The sequence below is a fragment of the Leptopilina heterotoma genome, unplaced genomic scaffold, assembly GCF_015476425.1.
Source record: "Leptopilina heterotoma isolate Lh14 unplaced genomic scaffold, ASM1547642v1 Lhet_73, whole genome shotgun sequence".
Taxonomy (NCBI): Eukaryota; Metazoa; Arthropoda; class Insecta; order Hymenoptera; family Figitidae; genus Leptopilina; species Leptopilina heterotoma.
The window spans coordinates 672,588-692,404 of record NW_025111169.1 but is presented as its reverse complement, the minus strand read 5'-3'; the positions used below and the strand labels follow the sequence as shown (position 1 = coordinate 692,404).

Here is a 19,817-nt window from a genome sequence, read left to right as displayed (position 1 = left end):
CAAAACATTCAAAGTTTCATGATTTCAATTCAATTAATATTTTCCAGAATTTTTAACTAAAATTTTTCTTTAAATAAATTATTTTTAATAATTTTTGAAAAAGTTCTTTGAGAATTTTCAAATTTATTTGTTTACAATTCATTTTTTCAGAAATTTCTTTCATTTCATCAATTTCAAAAAAAAATAATTAATTTTAATTTTATAAAGAAAATTCTACGAGAATTCAATTATTTAAATACAATAGTAAATAATATTGCTTCCTCATGAGGAAGCTTTGCATTGGTGACGATTTTCAATTTTTCAAAACAAGGTTATATGGACTCATTTTCATCTAGAACATATGTATATTCAATTATGAGCAAATGTCCAGATGTATGTGTGTGTGTATGTATGTGTGTGTGTATGTGTGTGTGTGTGTATGTCACAGAAATTGTGTACAAATTATCTCAGACAAATTTTGATGGATTGTCCTGAAATTTTGCAGGTTTATTGCAGTCATTAATACCTGAAATCTGACACAAGGATTTTCAAAAATATGTACAAAATTTTTTTTTATACAATTTTTTTAAAATTCAGAAAATTTTTTTTTTTGTATTTTCTGAAATAATTTTTTTATTTGTTAATATTTTTATTAATTATTCTCAAAATTACATTCCTGGCAAGAAAACGAATCGATTGATGTATACAAAGTATATATTTTATCAAAATTTATAAAATTAATAAATATTTTTCTTTTTCACAAAAAATTCAAATTTGGTATTTTTTTCATAATTAATTTAATATTAATATTAATATTTTGAAATGATTATTCTATCATAAAATAGAAGCAATTGGCAAATGAAAGTGTAAATTTCACCAAATATTTATACAACAACTTATAAATGATTTATATAATTTTATTTTTAACCAATCTTCTGGACATAAAATTTTGTACATAATTTTTCAAAAGTTTGCAAAACCGCAATTTTTATATATTGAGGAAGCTTAATGGTCATAAAATGAACAACTTGTTTTATTAAATATATGTATAATAATTGAATGTTTCTTCAAATTGACTTCTCATAAAGAATTTTATCAACAAATTTTTAAATCATCGAAATTTTTTCACAAACTTTAATAAAATTTTTAAGAATAATTGAATTTCTACGAAGAAATTTTTATTTATGAAAATAACGAAATTACTGGGAAAAATTATTTTATAACAATTTTTGAAAATATAATAAATTCCTCTAAAGAATTTTATAGTATTTATAAAAAAAATTAAATTCATTGCATTTTTTTATGAAAATAATTAAATTCTTGCGAAGAATTTTATTGAAATTATAATCAAAATAATTGAATTCAACTGAAAAACTTTTTTATTTATTAAAATAATTGAATTTCGACGAAGAATTTTATTATTTATAAAAATAATTAATTTCTGTAAAAAATTTTAATCAAATTTTTAACAACAATTGAATTTCTACGAATAATTTTTTTATTTATAAAAATAATTGAATTATTGAGAAGAAATGTATAAAAAAATTTGTAAAATTTGTATTATTTATGAAAATAATTAAATGTTTACTTAGAATTTTATTAAAATTGTTTTTAAATAATTGAATTATTTGAGAAAATTGTATTATATTAGTAGATATTGAAAATCATTGAATTGAGGGAAAATATTGGAATATTATAATTGAAATTTTACTAAGAATTTTATTCAAATTTCTGAGAATAACTGAATTTTGAGGATGAATTTTATTATTTATGAAAATAATTGAATTTCTCAGAAGCATTTTTTATTAATAAAAATAATGGAATTATTGTGAAGAATTTTATAACAATTTTGGAAAATAATTTAATTCTTCTGAAGAATTTCATTATTTAGTAAAATAATTGAAATCATGTGAAGAATTTTATTATTTATGAGAATAATTCAATTTTTGTGAAGAATTTTACTAGAAATTTTTAAAATAATTGAATTTCGACGAAAAAGTTTTTATTTATGAAAATATTGCCGAAGAATTTTTTTATTTATGAATATAATTGAATTTTGACAAAGAATTCAATTATTTATTAAAATAATTAAATTTCTACGAAGAATTTTATTATTTACAAATTTTATCTATAAAAATAATTAAATTTCTGAGAATAATTTTAACAGATTTGTTTTAAAATAATTCAATTTGTTTGAAAATTTTGAAAATAATTGAATTTCTACGAAGAATTTTGTTATTTATGAAAATAATGAAATTAATGCGAAGAATTTTAAAACAATTTTTGAAAACAATTAATTTTCTCTGAAGAATTTTATTATTTATGATGATAATTGAAATTATGCGATGAATTTTATAACAATTTTTGAAAATAATTAAATTCCTGTGAAGAATTTTATTATTTATGAAAATAATTGAATCTCTGCGAAGAATTTTATTATTTATAAAAATAATTGAATTATTGTGAAAAAGTGTATAAAAAATTTGTAAAATTGAATTTCTGTGAAGAATGAACTATTTATGAAAATAATTAAATGTTTACGTAGAATTTTACTAAATTAATAATTCATTAAAAATTGAAATTTTACAAAACCTCAATTAAAAACTTCTCGAAATTCATCTAATTATTGAAAATTTTGTATTAGAATTCGTGGTAATTTCATAGTTTATGGGGCAAACTGCAAAAAGACACAAAAATTCAGAATTTTCTTATGAATTCTAAAAATTAAATTTTTTCCCGCACTTTTCATAAAAATCCCTGACTTTTCCCTGATTTCCCTGATCTGTGGCAACCCTGGCTAAAGTTTTGCAGTAAAAATTAGAAGCGTTTTGTTTAAAATTATTTACATCATCGATCAATTGGCTGGTACTTCCATTCGGTTGCTTTTAAATAATCTAACTCCTTTCGTAATGATTGCACTCGTTTAATGTGTAATTCACGACTCGCTCGTTTCTGATGTTTTTGAACTTGTAATTCCGAATTTACGTGATTGAGAATTTTATTACTTTGCGAATTAGATGAATTTAATTCGGAATCCTCTGGTTCTGGTGTTCGTTGACCTGATGAGGAGCCCAAAGTATTTGGCGAAAGTGCAGATGAGTTCATAATTTCATTTGTTCTAGAAAAAGGAAACAATATTTAACGTTACTTCACTGTTTTTTTACTCTTTCTTTTTTTTCCTACTGTCTTTTTAACAACAAAGTTGACAAAGTTCTTAGAGCGCAATTAAATTTCTATACAATCATTCCGGTACCTAACCTCAAAATTTTACCTGGGTAACTGTCTCGACGATTCTCGTCGCTACTATTTGGAACAACTCGAGATTTTGCAGCACACAATTTCACTCACGAGGTATAGATCTTTTAACTTAAAAAAAAACTAATTAGAATCTGTAATTATTCTATGTATTTTAAGTACACTAAAGTATATACATACAACATCACAAAAAACAAAGAATTATTTTGACAAGCGTAGTCGCAGCTGAAACTGTCAAAACGGAAGTCAAACGTAAGAGATTGTCAAAAATTTCCGTAGTGCCAAGAAAGGAAATATCGAGATTTTCGAAACAAACTCGAAAAACTGAGAAACTTCAAAAACCATTTGGATTTTGTTGTGATGAAAAATTGCAGGATTTTAATACAAAATATGATGAACGGAAACCGCCATTCACATCGTCCTTGACTAACGTAGTATTAAATGGTGGCGGGCCTGATTTGAAATTTCGAATAAAGGATATTTTTTTCCTTCAAGCGTCTGCATCATCGTCGTCGCCTAGAATTGCTAGTGCAAAATCTGCGACCCACAAGGTTCATTTAAAGACAACAACTGCTAATGTCGGAGCTTGTAAATGGAGTCACGGACCAATTAATTGGTATTTAGAGGACGAAATCGCTCGCGCCCAAGAGATAATCATCAAAAATAAGCAAAAACATCGGGGGGATAAAATTAAAGTTCTCTTCACGAGGAAAAGTAATAATAATGAAAATTATATACAAAATTAGAAGTTAATATATTAAATATTTTTTTACTCTTCAAATAAAACGTAATTAATTTGACATTCTTTTCTAAAATTCGAAGTACTAACTTCTGTCAAACAAATTTTTCCTATTAATTTCGTTTTCAATTTCAGAGAGAAAAATAACGAAAAAAGATGTTTCCGAAATAAAAATTACTGACGACAAAGATGAAAATACAAGTAACAGTATTGAAACTACAATCGATGAGAACGAATGAAAAAACAAAAAATTAATAAACATATAATTATGTCTAAAATTTGATATTTAAACTAAAGTGACAAATAAACTCAATATCCTTTATATCAGATTGTTTATTTAAAAAAATTAACTCTCAACAGTTTACAAATTTTACAATAAACATATAATTACAAACGAGGCCTAAATACTATTTTTTGTTAGCCATTTTTCACTCTTGTCTCTAACAGTCAAAAGTGTAAGTGAAAATCATGGCACTTAATTACTTTTTTTTCTAACGAATTTTTTCAAGTACTGTAATTAGAAAATATAGTCTTTCTTTTTGACATTTTCGCATATTAATTTTTCTTATATTTAAGTTCACCGTTTCCAATATTTCAATTAAATTCCTAAACTTTATTTACATTTTTCTACTGAGAATTGTTTAGGTTTTTATTGACGATCGAAAAAATAAAAAAAAAAATCACTGTTTTTTCATCGATCTATATTTGGAAAAATGGACTATAAAAAAAATTCCAACTCTAGTGAACAATATAAATATAAATATAACTAAAAAAAATAAAATATTTCTCACTTTTTTCCAAGTCTTATGTTTTTTGCGTTCTCGCCAACTAATTTTTTTTCCTAAATAGTATATAAACTTGATTTTTTTTTTGAATAAATAATGAAAATGCGCCAGGCATTTAATTATTAAATTAACAATATTAATAATAAGAATAATTCTATGGCATATGTGTTAATGAAACAAAAAAGTAAGAAAAGCATTTTGAGTAAAAAAAATTACGTCGATCGCTAATATAGAGTCGAATTTCTTTGGTAAGACAATAAATGTCCGCACAAGTGTAAAAAAAAAATTTCTTTGAAAAATAAAAAAAAAGGGATTTTAAAATTCGAAAATAACTAGCGAGGAATGTTTTCTTTCTTTTTCAGAAAACTTGTTTGTCTACACTTCGGAGACAAGTTCGTCGTCGGTGGTTGTTTCGTTCAATGGCACAGATTCATTAACGCTGTGAGATTGATTTTTTTCCTCGAGGGTTGATGATTGTTCTCCAGAGACGGTGCCTGGTAAAATTTTTTCTTCGCGTGGTAGAGACAGACGTCTATCGTTTAACACTACGGAGCATTCGGTGATTAGATGCCCGTATTCGTGAGCTAGATTTTTCGATTCATCGGTTGATTGATTTTCTAATTCTGTGCCAATTTTAGCCTCGTTAGATTTGCAGTTATCGATGATCTCGACTTCGGGAAGTGCTTCCTTGATATTTTCTGAGTTTATGACTGTTACGGTAGTTTCGTTACTTTCCTTAGATTCGCCGATTGTTTTTTCTGACGCGGTGCTTGCGGATGTTACTGACGACGTTTCGATGTTGTCTTCAGCTTCGCAAATACTTTTCTGCTCGGCGTTGTCAACACTCACTTGAGTTTCGGAAAGTGTATTATCATCAATCGCACTGTCGTTGAGTACCGGAGTCATTTTGCCAATTATATCATCGGGTGTTAATTCAGGCGAAAGTGGTGCATCAGACTCTTTTACATTTAAAGAATCAATATCCACACTCTCATTTATTGTGGGAGTCATTTGGGCGATTATATCCTCAGGTGTCAATTCCGGACAGAGTGGTTTTTCAGAACCCTCTCTTTTTAATGACTCATCATTCTGCTGTGACTCATCAAAGGTGGAGGAGAATTCCTGACTCTTTTTCTCAATCTCTATATTCTCCATATCGTGTGATGAATCAACATTTTCCGAATGAAAAGCACTGTCCGATGATATGGTGACATTCTTCTCGTCCACATTCTCCTTCAAAGAAGTATTCTCCTCGGTTAGGTCAATAACTTCCGGGGTTGATGCGACTTTCTCCGAATCTGGTACAATGTCCGAAGATGAAGTGACATTTTTTTCGTCTACATCTTTTTCCGTTTCTCTCTTTTCTTCCACTGTTTCCCGACTGCAAAGAGGAGACAATAATTCAACGACATCCGTTCCTTGATAAATTAACCCAACTTCCTTCTTCTCAAGATCGAGTATTTTAAATTCGAAACTAGTAGCACCATCGTCGTTCACATCGAAAAATTTATCACAAGCTTCTTTGGACCATTCGACGATATCCGATGGTTTGCGAAGAGAATACTGAGTTGACAAATAATCCATTTCAATTAAATCTTGAGGAAGAGCTCGTAATTCGGTTACTTTCGATCTATTTCCAAAATCAACGTAAATAACTTCGGTCGCATCATCAGAGTGAGAGAGAATCTTTGCTCGATACCAATTGCCATCGTCTGGGAATTTTGCGGCGCACATTCTTCCGACATCGAAATTCTTCAATTGATGGAAACTCTCAACGTTTGCTAAATGTTCGTACACTTCGTCGAGTTTGGCTAAATCACTTTCCGTCTGTCCTGAGAACATTGATGGTGAGATTATGTTAGTTATTGCCATTGTTGAATTCTCTTCAGAGATACCTTCTGAGAGAGCATGGGAACTATCGTCGCGTATCGAGGCGAGAATTTCAGCGACATCCTCATCGTTAAGTGATAATTTGATAATTGGAACTTCGCCAGTTTCGAGAATTTCCATCGAGAGAGATGATTTGCTGTATTTCGAGAAAGCGGTTGTAGCGGCTTGTGACCATTTCTTCAGGTTCTTGGGTAATTGTAGGGAGAACTTCTTCGAGAGTGGTGGATCGTTAACCAAGCTTGATGGTAATTGATGAAATTGGGTGCAAATACGAGTGTAACCTTGATCGATGAGGAAAACTTCGGCTTCCTTTTCTTTGAGCGATTCAATGCGAACTCGATGCCATTCGTCGTCTACTTTTCCAGCGCACACCAGAGCTGTTGAATAAATTTTGATAAGTAAATAAAAAAATAGAAAATAAATATGAAACAGAAAGGAAATTAGAAATACAGGCCACGGATCGACTTTAATAACATTTTCACTATTTTCAACGTCTATAGGGGCAAAAACAACTCGTTAAACCTGTGGATCATTTGACTGCAACAGGGTTACCACAAAAAATTAATTTTGTTTTTCCCTGACTTTTCCCTGATTTCCAGACAAAATTTTAACTTTTTTCCTGGCCCTAAAGAATATTCTGATTCACTCTAAAAATTATTAGATACCAAAAAAAATGAAATAACTTCGAAAAATAAATTTAAAACTATGAAAAAATGAATGAAAATTGTTTCGTTGAAAAATTCTGTGAACATTCAAAATCAATAACTTTATACCTATTTAAATAAATATTTAATCACTATTATTTTCTCATAGAAATTAAAATTCTTCAAAACATTCAAATTCAAAAACTTATAATAATTTAAACTTCCATAACATTATTCAGAAAAATTAAATTATTTACAAAAATTTTAATAAAATTCTTCGCAAGAATTCAATTTTATTTATACAATTAATAAAATTTTTCACATGAATTCAATTATTTTTACTATTAATAAAATTCTTCATCGGATTTCAATTATTTTTAATACAATTATTTTAAACAAATTCATCGAAAAATGTAATTATTTTCAAAAATTTTTTTCAAGAATTCAATTACATTTCATATGTAAATAATGAAATTCATCTCTGAAATTCAAATATTTTCAAAATCTACAATTTTAATAAAATTTCTTAAAAGAATTCAATTATTTTAAAAACATGCAATAAAATTCGTTGCAAGAATTCAATTATTTTCATAAATAATAAAATTTTTCAAAGGATTTTAATTATTAAAAAAAATGTAATAAAAATTCATTGCAAGAATTCAATTATTCTCCTAAATATGTAATAAAATTCCTCACAGGATTTCAATTATTTTTAATGCAATTTTAAGAAAATTCTTCGAAAAATGTAATTATTTTCAAAAATTGTAATTATTCTCAAAAATTGTATTAAAATTCTTCAAAATAATTCAATTATCAACTATCAATGATTTTTAATATTTTTTGCAAAAGTTCCTTAAGAATTTTCAAATCTATTTGCTTACAATTTACTTTGACGAAAATTCAATTAATCAAAAATTCTTCAATTAAATATTTAGAAATTAACAAAAACTTGAAATAATTCAATTAAACTTTTTTAAAAAAATTAATTATTATCTAAAATTTTAACTGAAATTCAATTTTAAATCAATTTTTATTAGAAAATTCTACATTCAATTATTTAAATACAAAAATATATAATTTATTGAATAATTGAATATTTCTTAAAATTGAATTCTTATAAAGAACTTTATCAAAAGTTTTTTAAATAATTGAATTATTTCAAATAATTTTAATAAAATTTTCAAAAATAATTACATTTTTTGAAGAAATCATTTAAAATTGTATTAAAAATAATTGAAATTAAAAATTTAATTAATTAAATAATTTACTTCTTGTGAAAATTTTATTATTTATGAAAATAATAAAGATAAAAAATAAAATTTGTAAAAATACAAATTCAATGGTTTTGAAGAAAATTCAAGTTAGTAGGAGAAATTTAATTAAAATTGTACTGAAAATAATTAAATTCTTCTAAGAAGTTTATTACAATTTCTAAAAAAAAGTGAATTCTATCGACAAAATATTGTTAAATTTAAAAAAACTTAATTAAATTCCATCAAGAAATTTTATTAAAATTGTATTGAAAATAATTTAATTTCTCTGAAGAATTCTATAACAAGTTTTAAAAATAATTGAATTGCTGCAGAGAATTTTATTAAAATTATATTCAAAATAATTAAATTCTTTCGAGGGATTTTATTAAAATTGTATTGAAAATAATTGAATTCCAACGAATAATTTTCTTATTTATAGAAATAATTGAAATAGTGGAAAGAAGTTTATTCACATTTTTGAAAATAATTAAATTCCTCTGAAGAATTTGATTATTTATTGAAATAGGTAATTGAATTTTTGCAAAGAATTTTAACAAAAATTTTTAAAATAATGGAATTTCTACGAAGATTTCTATTATGTATAAAAATAATTGAATTGTTTCGGAAAAATTTATTACATTTTTTAAAATAAATAAATTCTTTTGGGAAATTTTATTAAAATAGTAGATAAGTACTGAAAATAATTAAATGTCGACAAATTTTTAAAATTAATTATGTTTCTACGAAGAATTTTATTAAAATATTTTGTAAGCAATTTGATTTGTTATGAATAATTTTATTTTAATTTTTGAAAATAATTACATTCTTTCAAGAAATTTAAGTAAAAATGTATTGAAAATAATTATGAAATTCTAATGCACGAATTATATCAATTTTTTTAAAAATATAATAATTGATTTCTTTTGAAGAATAATTATAATAAAATTTTTTAAGAATAATTCCTTTTTTCAAGGAATTTATTTAAAATTGTTTTAAAAATAATTGAAATCCTGCGTTGACTTTAATTAGTTATGAAAATAATTGAATTTTTGCTATTAAATTTTATTAAAATTTTTAGAAATATGTAATTGAATTCCTGAGAATAAGTAATTGAATCGTCCAAAAGAATTTTAGTTAAATTTTTGAGAATAATTTTTTTTTTCGAATTTAAGCTAGTGCAAATACTTGAGAAACAATTAAAAAACTAACATTTAGTGTCATAAATCCAAAAAAAGTTTCCAAATAGTAACAAATCGTAAAAAAAGAAGTAAATAGCTTAGTAGATGAGTACGAAGCCTGCAATTTTCCTAAATTCTTTTAAACAAAGGGGAAAAAGGAAATATTTATTCTAATAAACATGATTTTAGGTATTTTACGGAGATAAAAAAGGAAAAAAAAAAGAAATTTTAGTAACAAATTGTCCAACAGTAATCCGTAAGATAGAAATATACTTGAAAGAATGAAAGATAAAATAATTACTCACCGAGTGTCAAATCATCAAGCGACCTCCACTCACAGGCTTTTGAAAGTTGACGTTGAACATTGTCCAAATTGCCACCAACTTGTCCCCAGAATTCAGAGGGTGAAATTATATTCCCCAGCAAAATGGTACCATCGTCTTGAGCGGTTTCTTCGACACTAGCAGGAACATCATCGATTTTTGGAGTGACTTCCTCGTTCTTCTCGTCAGCATTCTTCTCCTCCTCCTCCTCTACTTCTTTCTCTTCCGTCATTTTTCCACTTGCTCGGATCGATTCCAGTAATTTTTCCGTCACGCTTTCGTCATTTAGTTTCAGGTCAACGACAGCTGGATCACCTTCCTCGAGAACTTGCACAGTGAAAGCACAAGTACCATCGGCAGAAAATTCGCATAATTGACTCTGAGCTTCTTTAGGCCACTCGGATAAATTTTCTGGTAATTTTAGAGAACACTTTCTCGCGAATGGTGTCAATTTTTTAAGTTCTTCTGACAATTCCCGCAGCTCTTTCACTAATGACGTATTTCCGTAGTCGATGAAAAGCACTTCCGTTTCGGTTCCATTTTTAGAAATCACTTTTCCTCTGTACCACGCCTCATCTTCGGGAAATAGAGCAGCGTAGACTGAACTTTCTTTTGGATCCGTGATCTTAGGATCTTTCTCAAGGACTTCGAGGTCAGAACCAAGATTGTAGAGGTCGTCTGACAGATCTTCGCGTTGGACCCAAAATTCCTGGAGGGAATTGAGTTGACTGATGAAAGCGACTTTATTTTGTATTTCGAGTTTTTTTTGCTGGGGAGCAGCTTCCGGAACTGACTCTTCAGAAACTGTTTTTTCGGAAACAGTCTCTTTCGAAACAATTTCTTCAGGAACAGTTTCTTTCGAAACAATTGCTTCGGGAACAGTTTCTTTCGAAACAGTCTCTTTCGGAACAATTTCTTCAGGAACAGTCTCTTTAGGAGTCTCTTTAGGAGCAGTTTCTTTTTCCGGAGCAGATTCGACTTCCGGTACAGCCTCCTGTTCCTTAACATCTTCCTCAATCGTCGTCAACTTCTCCGCAGTTTTTTCCTTCTTGGAAATCAATTTTTTCGCAATATTTTCCCTTTCGAAGAATAGATTAACCACCGCCGTGTCATTCTCCTCGATAACGTCGAGAAGAAGTGCAACAGCTCCGTCGCCGGAAATATTACAAAAATCATTGAAAGCAGTCTGCGACCATTCATCGCTCGTCGACGGCAATTTCAAAGAGCACTTCTTAGCGAAAGCTCCAATCTCCGCAATTTCTTTCGGCAACTCCCGAATTTCCGTACATGTCGACGAATTACCATAATCAATAAACAACACCACCGTCTCATTTCCACTGTGCTTGACAATTCTTCCCCGATACCACTGCTCATCATCCGGATACTTCGCCGCACACAGCAATCCCTCCTTGATCTCATCAATTTTTCCATAATTTCCCGCCTCCAACAACTTCTCCTGCAATCCCTCAATTTCATCAATCTCCTTCTCCTTCTGCACCCAAAACTCCTCCGTTGAATTGATATTAGAAACGCAAATTGACACCGCAGGTGCCAACTTCTCGGCAATGTCTTCATTCTCCAGCGTCAGCTTAACAATCGCCGTCTCTGCTTCGACAAGCACGTCGAGTAAAAAGATAGTCGCCCCATCAGCCGAGAGTTCGCAGAAAGTATCAAAAGCCCCTTGCGGCCATTTTGTCGCATAATACGGTTTCAAAAGAGAACACCACCTCGCCAGTGGAGGAATAGAAGCGACGTCTTCGGGAATAGCCCGAATTTCCGTGACTTCCGCATTATTTCCATAGTCGATGAAAAGCACCTTCGTTCCCGTTTCACCAGGCGCCAAAACTCGTGCTCGGTACCAATCGCCATCGGTAAATTTAGCCACACAAAGCGTCCCCTCCTTGACATCCGTAACTTTCGGCAACATATCAGCGACTAGGAATCGATCCTGAATTTTCTCGAGATTAGAAACTGATTTCTCCTCCTGTATGTAGAAATCACTGAGCGAATTGATGTGACTTATGAAAGCGGATCGTGGATCAAGTTCAACGTCAACGAGTTCTTCCACTAGTTCATCATCCTGATGCATTTTCACAGCCTTGCCTTCCTCGACCAGCCTATCGATGACACTCTTTCCGTCAATGTACAAATCGATCCGCTTCGGAACTCCATCGACAATCAAACCAGCCTCTAAATTCAGGGTTTTTAAACTCTGCATCCATTTGCAAATCGCGTCACTCCATTCTTCTGAATCAATAGGCAGAACGTCCAACCTACACTTTATTCCAAACACCTTTTTCCCTTTCATCGAATCCGAAAGTTGTTTCAAATTCTCCGGTTTAGTTGAAATAATATCCGTTTTTCCGTAGTCGATAAACCGGGCGGTGGTAATTTCCTCATCAGCGTCGATAATTTCCGCTCGGTACCAAACATTATCGGAACAAACAGCACAGAGGGAACCTTCTTCCAAAACTTTATCCACCGCTTGATAAGAGGCCACCGATCTTTGTAATTCGCTCTGCAGCTCCTTCAGTTGACTAATCTCGTCGTCTCGTTGTATCCAAAATTGCGCCGGCGAATCCGCATGAGAAACGTGACATTTAAATCTTTCCCCTCCGGGAATCTTCACTCCACTATCAACTTCCGTGACTTCCTTAACCAAATTAAGTTCCTTCAAAGTCTCACTCAATTTAACACCATTTTCAATCAACTCGACAACCCATTTCTTTCGAACATTATAGAAAATCGCTGTAAATTCCTTGCCAATAAGATGTGGTTTCAAAGCATTTACTTGTTCGGAAGGAGAACCGTCCAGGGTGACATTTAGAGAAACATGGATTGCCAGTTGATGTGGAACGTGAAAACTAGGTTCGAGTACTTTTAATTTATCACAGGCGATATTTTCGTTCATTCCATAATCTATTAAGTTGACAAAAACTTGTCTATCGTCAGTCTTTTTGATAATTTTGGCACGAGAGAAGGTTCCACTGCTTTCGATGACGCACAATTTGTTTTCTACAGCGTCAGCTATTTCGCCCTTCTTCGCATAAAATTCACTCAATTCGCGATTGAGCTTCTCGTCTTTCTTGGCATCGGACGCCATTTGTAGCCATAAACTGTTTGAATGATTTGCGCATGAAACGCTTACTTTATGTGTTGAACTTAAAATTGGCATTGGACAGACTGGAGGAATTTTTACATCTGGATTGTTGTCGTTGAATTGAATTTTACATCCTATTGAGTCGTACAATTCGACGATAAGTCTGAAATAGAGGAAAAGAAATAAATTAATACAAATAAAAATAAAAAAATTAATAAATAGAAATTATTTATCTTAACAAAATTTAGATTTTCAAAAATTTTGAAGTTCAAACTTTTTTTAAATTCAACAACTTGTAAGAATATTTTATTTATTATTATGAAACATCTAGAAATCGATCATTTCGAGTCGAAGATTCATGTTTAATTTTCATCCTTTTAATTTAATTATTATTTTCTAGAATTTTTAATTAAAATTCTTCTTTAAATCAATTATTTTTAATCATTTTTAAAAAAGTTCTTTGAGAATTTTAAAGTCCATTTGTTTAAATCTTCTGAAACTTAAAAATTTATAAAAATTGATGATGTAATTTCTGAAAAATAAATTTCATGATTTCAATTAAATTATTTTCTGAAATTTTATTTTTCAATAATTTTGAAATAAAATTTTTGTGTAAATCAATTATTTTTAAGGCTGCGTCTACAACAGAAAAAATAATGTGTAGAAAATTGTGTAAAATATAGTGTAATTGCCCCTGACAGTTGTCAATGCCAAAAACAATACACATTACACTACAAATTACACATTATTTTTTTCTATTGTAGACGCAGCCTAATGATTAGCAAATGTTACGCAAACAGAACGTGATATTCTATTATTATGCACAATACAAAATTTTTTAATTTCAATTATGAATTTTTGAATAATTTCAGGTTCAAACTTAAAAAAAATTCAATTATTAACTAATTTACTAATTAATTATTCTTGTTTATTAATTTCAAAAAATCCAATTAATATAATTCTTTGCAAAAATTAAATTATTTTCATAGACAATAACATTTTTCGTAAGAATTCAATTATTTTTACAAATAGTAAAATTTTTTGTAAACTTTCAATTATTTTTAAAACAAAATTCTAATAAAAATTATTAATTTCACGAATAAATACAATTATTTTCCAAAATTTTAATAAGCCCTTTGAAACAATTCAATTATATTTATAAATAGTAAAATTCATTGCAAAAATTCATTTTTATTTTGAAAAAAATTTCACGAAAGAATTTAATTTTTTTTCTCAATTCTTTTAAAATTTTTCAAAAGAATTCAATTATTTTCTAAAATTTTAATAAAATTCAATAATTAAATTTTAAATTTCAATTATTAACAAACACGATTATTTTTAAAACTTGAGAGAAATTGTTTATAAAATTCAATTATTTTCAAAATTTTAAATTAAAATTATTAAAGGAAACTTCATTCTTTTAAAAAAAAATTCCAAGAAATTCTTAAAAAAGAATTTAATTGGAATTTTTGTAAATTTTAACAAAATTCTATTGGATAATTCAATTTTTTTTCTAAATAATAAAATTCTTTGAAGGAATTCTTTCAAATTCTGTCAAATTTTTTGATAAAATTCTTTGCAACAATTAGATGATTTTCAAAACATTAATTTTCAAATTGAAAATATTTAAAAAGAAAAATTATTTAAAAAGTTAAGAAATAAAGGAGCAATCAACAACTAACTTCATTCTGCGAACAGATTACCGTAATACAACGATTATTAATATAGATTTTTAATAATTTTTAAAAGGATCTTTAAGAATTTTCAAATCCATTTGTTTACAATTCAAAAATTTAGAAGAATTGTTGCTGAAATTTCTTGATTTCAATTCAATTATTATCTAGAATTTTATTTTTCAATTATTTTTAAGTACAATTTTTTTGTAAATCAATTATTTTTAATAATTTTTAAGAAAATACTTCGAGAATTTCAATTCTCAAATTATTAAAAATTCAAATTTTCGAAAATTTCAATTGGAACTTTTTTTGGATTATTTCTAGAAATTTCTACTATAATGATTCTTATATTCAATCATTTTCTCGACTTTTTAACTTAAATTCTTCTCTAAACCAATTATTTTTGTATTTTTAATAATAATTCAATTTGAAATTTTTCGAAATTCAATTACTTAGAAAAATTGCAAAACGCAAAGCTTAGAAAATTCAATTATTTTTCAAATTTTTTGAAAACTTATACATTAAATAATTTTACAATATTTAGTTCTTTAAGAATTAAATTATTTTAAAGAACTTCAATTTCATATTCTATAAAGTTCAATCATTATTGAATTAAAAAAATTTCAGGTATTGTATTAAAAAAAATTTGGGGTGATTTTAAAGTTTTTAAGGCAAACAAAAAGAAATTCAAGAAGAATTAAGACTTTTTAATCATTTCAAAGGCCTTGAATTTAATATTTTTAATATTAAAAATGTAATAGATTTAAATTCAAAATCAGATAATTTATTAATTTTAATATTTAGTAAATTTAAAAAATATTCGTTTTCAGTTTTATTTGCATTGAAAATATTCAGAAAAATTCTCAAAAGAAAAATAAATATAAATACAAACCTGTTCTTGTCGACACTTTCAACGTAAATAATTACTTCTTGGTTTAGCACCAATTTCTTCAGTCTTTCGTCTAGAGTTGGGGATGGATTGACATTATGAAGAGCACACTCGATTGCTTGATTCTGCATTACAGCCAATTGACTAGGAAGAGCGAGTACCTTAAAAAATGCAAAAAGAAATTAGTCTCATTCTTTAATATTTTACATTCAAAAATATTACATATAATGAGGACTACAAATAGTTAGTAGTGGCATGTTCATAAATTTAGAACGATCTAATAATAAACTAACTTTCGCTATAGAATCTAATTACTTTTGAATTAAGTTTTCTATTACTTTTGTAACTATTGTAACTATTTATCGTTCATGCACATTTTAGGAGATACAGGAAATAAATCAAATAAATTAATGATTAAAAGAGTTCATTTTGATTGATTTACGAATAAGGGGGGTGGGAGAAACAAAGGAAGATGAAAGTTTCAACTAGAAATTAAAGATAAAAAAAATAATGAAATTATAAAAAAATATTGTTATTTCGATGAAATGAAGTAGTATTAAGAAGTTCAGTGAGCATTTCAATGTGGATTTATTTCCACAGGAAACAAAACTCACTCGATCCAGCGATATCTTGTCATACGCTCCAGTATCAATAAGTTTGACATCGAAACTTTGTTTTTCACGACAGTTTACGATAACAGCACGCCTCCAAAATCCATCCTTAAATATAAGACAACCCGCGCCAAGGCACATCTCATGGCTTGATAATTGTGGCATCACCTAACATTGGCACACTACTTTTTACTAATTACGACCATTTTTCAATGTTTTGGTCTTTTAGAAATTTGCAGAGAAATTTTCTGGTTTTATTATGTCACATGCTTCTTGCTCTATTATTTTATTTTGTTAATAAACAAATTGTTTTAATATTTAGAGATCAGAAGGTACTAATTTTTTTTATTTCAAAGCAGTGAACCGCGAAAGAGAATTACGAGGAAAAAATTGTTAACGTATCGTATACAGGAAGTATAGGATTTTATTTGAAAGAGTCTTTGAGTGATTATAATGATTAAATATTAGTTTGCCAATGTTTTTTTTTACAAATTGCGTAGGTGAGTCAAATTATTAATTTTTGATTTTAATTTATGTAATTAACCCTTTGCTGCACAGTTTGACTAGTTTTTTTTGCGTAAAGAAATTATGCTTCAAAGGGTTAAACTCTAATGAACTAATGTAATTGATTAATTGCCAAACATTTAAAGTATTGAATTTGTTTAATTTCATTGTTAATTTAGGTATTATTAAATTTCACTGTTAACATATTATTTAGTTATTAATGTTAATTTATTATGAAATTTCGCTGTTAATTTATTGTTTAGATTTAATGTGAACAGACTTCGCACTCGATAATTAATTTTTAAAAAGTACCTTTAAAACTAAAAAAAAGTTATAAAAATGTAGCTATCAAAAATTAAATTTGACAACTAAAAATAACACAAAAATCACAAGAATTTGATTCTGCATTTTATTTCCCTGACATTTTCCTAATTTTCATCAAGAATATCAACTTTTTTCTTATCCTGCTAATAACTTCAAATCAAAATTTTTCCAAAATTCAATTATTTTATAAAATTTGTTAAATAAAATTATTCAAAACTTGAATATTTTTTATAGAAAAATAACTAATTTAATAATTTTTTTTAAAAAAAATATTTAAATATAATAACAATTTGACAGGAATTGTAATTTCCAACGATTTCAATTGAGAAACCTTTTGATATTTAATTATTTCTTAAAATTCATAAAATAACACTTCTAATATTCAATTATTAGCTAAAATTTCAACAGAAATTAATTTTTAAAATAAATTCTTCTTTGAAATGTCCACAAAAATTCAATTATTTGAATACAAAAATAAATAATTTGAAGAATAATTAATTGATTCTTAAAAATTAAATTCTTGCGAAGAATTTTATAAAAATTGTATTTTAAATAATTTAAGGAAGAATTTATCAAATGTGGAAGAAGTTAGCAATCTCTTTTCAAGGATTTCAATTGGAAAAACCTTTATAAATTTAATTATTTATAAATTAAAATTATTCTAAAAATTTTAAAAATGAGATTTCTAATTTCTTTCACTTTTCTATTTTAAATAATTGAATTCCTGTAAAAATGTTATCATTTATAAAAATAATTGAATGTTTGCGAACAATTATATCAAAATTTATTAAAAATAAGTAAATGGAATTTTGAAAATTTTTTTAAAACAATTAAACAGTTTCAAAAGATATTTTACTTAAAATTTTTCGAATTGTTTCTATCAAAATCTAAGAAATGTATTGAAATAGTAACAAATCGTAAAAAATGTAGTAAATAATAGGTGTTAGTAGATGAGTGCGAAGCCTGCGTGAATTTATTATGAATTTTCACTGTTAATTAATTATAAAATTTCACTTTTAATTTACTATTAAATTTCCCTTATAATTTGTTATTAAATTTCACTTATAGTTTATTTTTAAACATCACTTCTAATTCATTATTAAACTTCACTTTTAATTTATTATTAAATTTCACTATTATTTCGAAAATAAATAAATGGATTAAATAAAGGAAACAATAAATAGAAGAAATAATAAATAAAATAAATAACAATTAATTAGATTACTTAAATTGTAGATTTCAATTCCGGAAAAGTGCATAAGGTTTAGAATGTTGCAATATACATATTTATATAAAATGGAATCAGATTTGAAAAAAAAACATGCTTTTAAATTTAAAAATTCACATACCTTTGGGTCATTATTTTCCATGTAGGATGAAATGGCCTCATCGCAATAATTTGCCGAAGAGAATTGAATATGAAATTTAGAAACGCTTTCCACGCTGGAAACTTTAACGCGTAAAGTTTGCCCTGGAAGTAGTTCTATATCCAGTCTCGAAATATCACAGCTGGGTTCTTCTGTCGTTACTTTTTCTGGCTCTGTAAAATAAACAGAATAATTAAAAATTACGTAATAAAAATTACGATCTAATAAAATAAATGATCCATAAATTTTGAACCTTTAACTGAACTATAGTCAAAAAAATCTTGTAAGAAAAAAAATATTACCAATAGATTTTGGAGCGGAAGCTGGTGTACTAAACATGGCGTGGTTCTTTTCAACTAAAGCTTTGACGACGTCGATTTTATTGTGACTCAATGAAATCAAATATTTGTTATCCTTTTCTTCGTGATAGGTGCACTCGAATTCACCTTCATCATACAAATATTGCTCCACGCCCTGAGAATTACGATTCGTCCAAGAGCCACCGTCTACAGGAAAAATGTCCTTCAACGAACATCGAATGCCCTGCTTGGGAATAATCATAAATCTCTTCTCCACTGGATACAACTGACGCTGTTCTACAGTTGCCTTGTTTCCAAAATCAACATATTGAACCAGATAACTTCGATTGCCCTTAATCTCAATGATTTCTGCTCGATAGAGAGCATCATCTTGAGCGAAAATTGCCATCACTGGACAACCGGGCTGCAAATGACATAAATTCATAATTAAAACAATTTGAATTTAATTAGAAAAATTAATTTGAAATAAGATAAATTAAAATTACAAAGATTAAAAATTTTAACAAATTCAATTCAGAGTTGAAACTAAAATTTTAATTGATAAAAGTTTTATAAATTTAAAATTAAATTCTATCAAAATATAAATTAACAAAGAAATTTTAGAAACTAAACTATTTTAGGATTAACTAATTTTTACTAATTCAAATTTATTATTTACTTATTCAGAAAGTAGATTTTGTAGAAATATTTTCGTAAGAAAAATTTAGAAATTATATTATTTTTAATAATTTTGCGCTAATAAGTTGATTATTTTTTATTTTACAAATGATACTTTTTTTTAAAAAACAGAAATGTTATTTCAATTTTTTTTACTTTTATAATTCAAATCTGAAATTTCTTAATTAATTACATAAAGTTTTATCCAAATTTTTGAAAACTATTCACTTTTTTGGAAGCAGTTTATTATAATTTTTTAAAAATAATTGAATTCTTTTTAAGAATTTTAATATTTTTCAAAAATAATTGAATTCTTTTCAAGA

At 27.1% G+C, this 19,817-nt stretch overlaps 2 protein-coding genes across 6 annotated transcripts in view; one reads left to right on the top strand and one right to left on the bottom strand.

The window, feature by feature from the left end:
* Nucleotides 1-3,404: 3,404 nt before the first annotated feature.
* On the top strand, nt 3,405-5,044 carry LOC122510737 (the record flags this gene model as incomplete). The annotated part of the gene is made up of 2 exons (XM_043625595.1): nt 3,405-3,948; nt 4,109-5,044. Coding segments are annotated over 2 exons (648 nt in total), but the record flags the coding sequence as incomplete, so codon positions are not given.
* The window catches only part of LOC122510734, a 31,316-nt gene continuing 15,787 nt past the window's right edge, over nt 4,289-19,817 (bottom strand). For 4 of the 5 annotated variants that reach the window (XM_043625586.1, XM_043625591.1, XM_043625590.1 and 1 more), the window contains 6 exons: nt 18,820-19,240; nt 18,500-18,690; nt 16,326-16,490; nt 15,715-15,872; nt 10,029-13,309; nt 4,289-7,025 (listed from right to left, as the gene is read on the bottom strand). In XM_043625586.1, coding sequence (XP_043481521.1) covers nt 5,134-7,025; nt 10,029-13,309; nt 15,715-15,872; nt 16,326-16,490; nt 18,500-18,690; nt 18,820-19,240 — 6,108 coding nt within the window. In that variant the 3' untranslated portion in view covers nt 4,289-5,133. The remainder of the gene's footprint in view (nt 7,026-10,028; nt 13,310-15,714; nt 15,873-16,325; nt 16,491-18,499; nt 18,691-18,819; nt 19,241-19,817) is intronic. The other variant, XM_043625587.1, reaches the window with a different exon arrangement.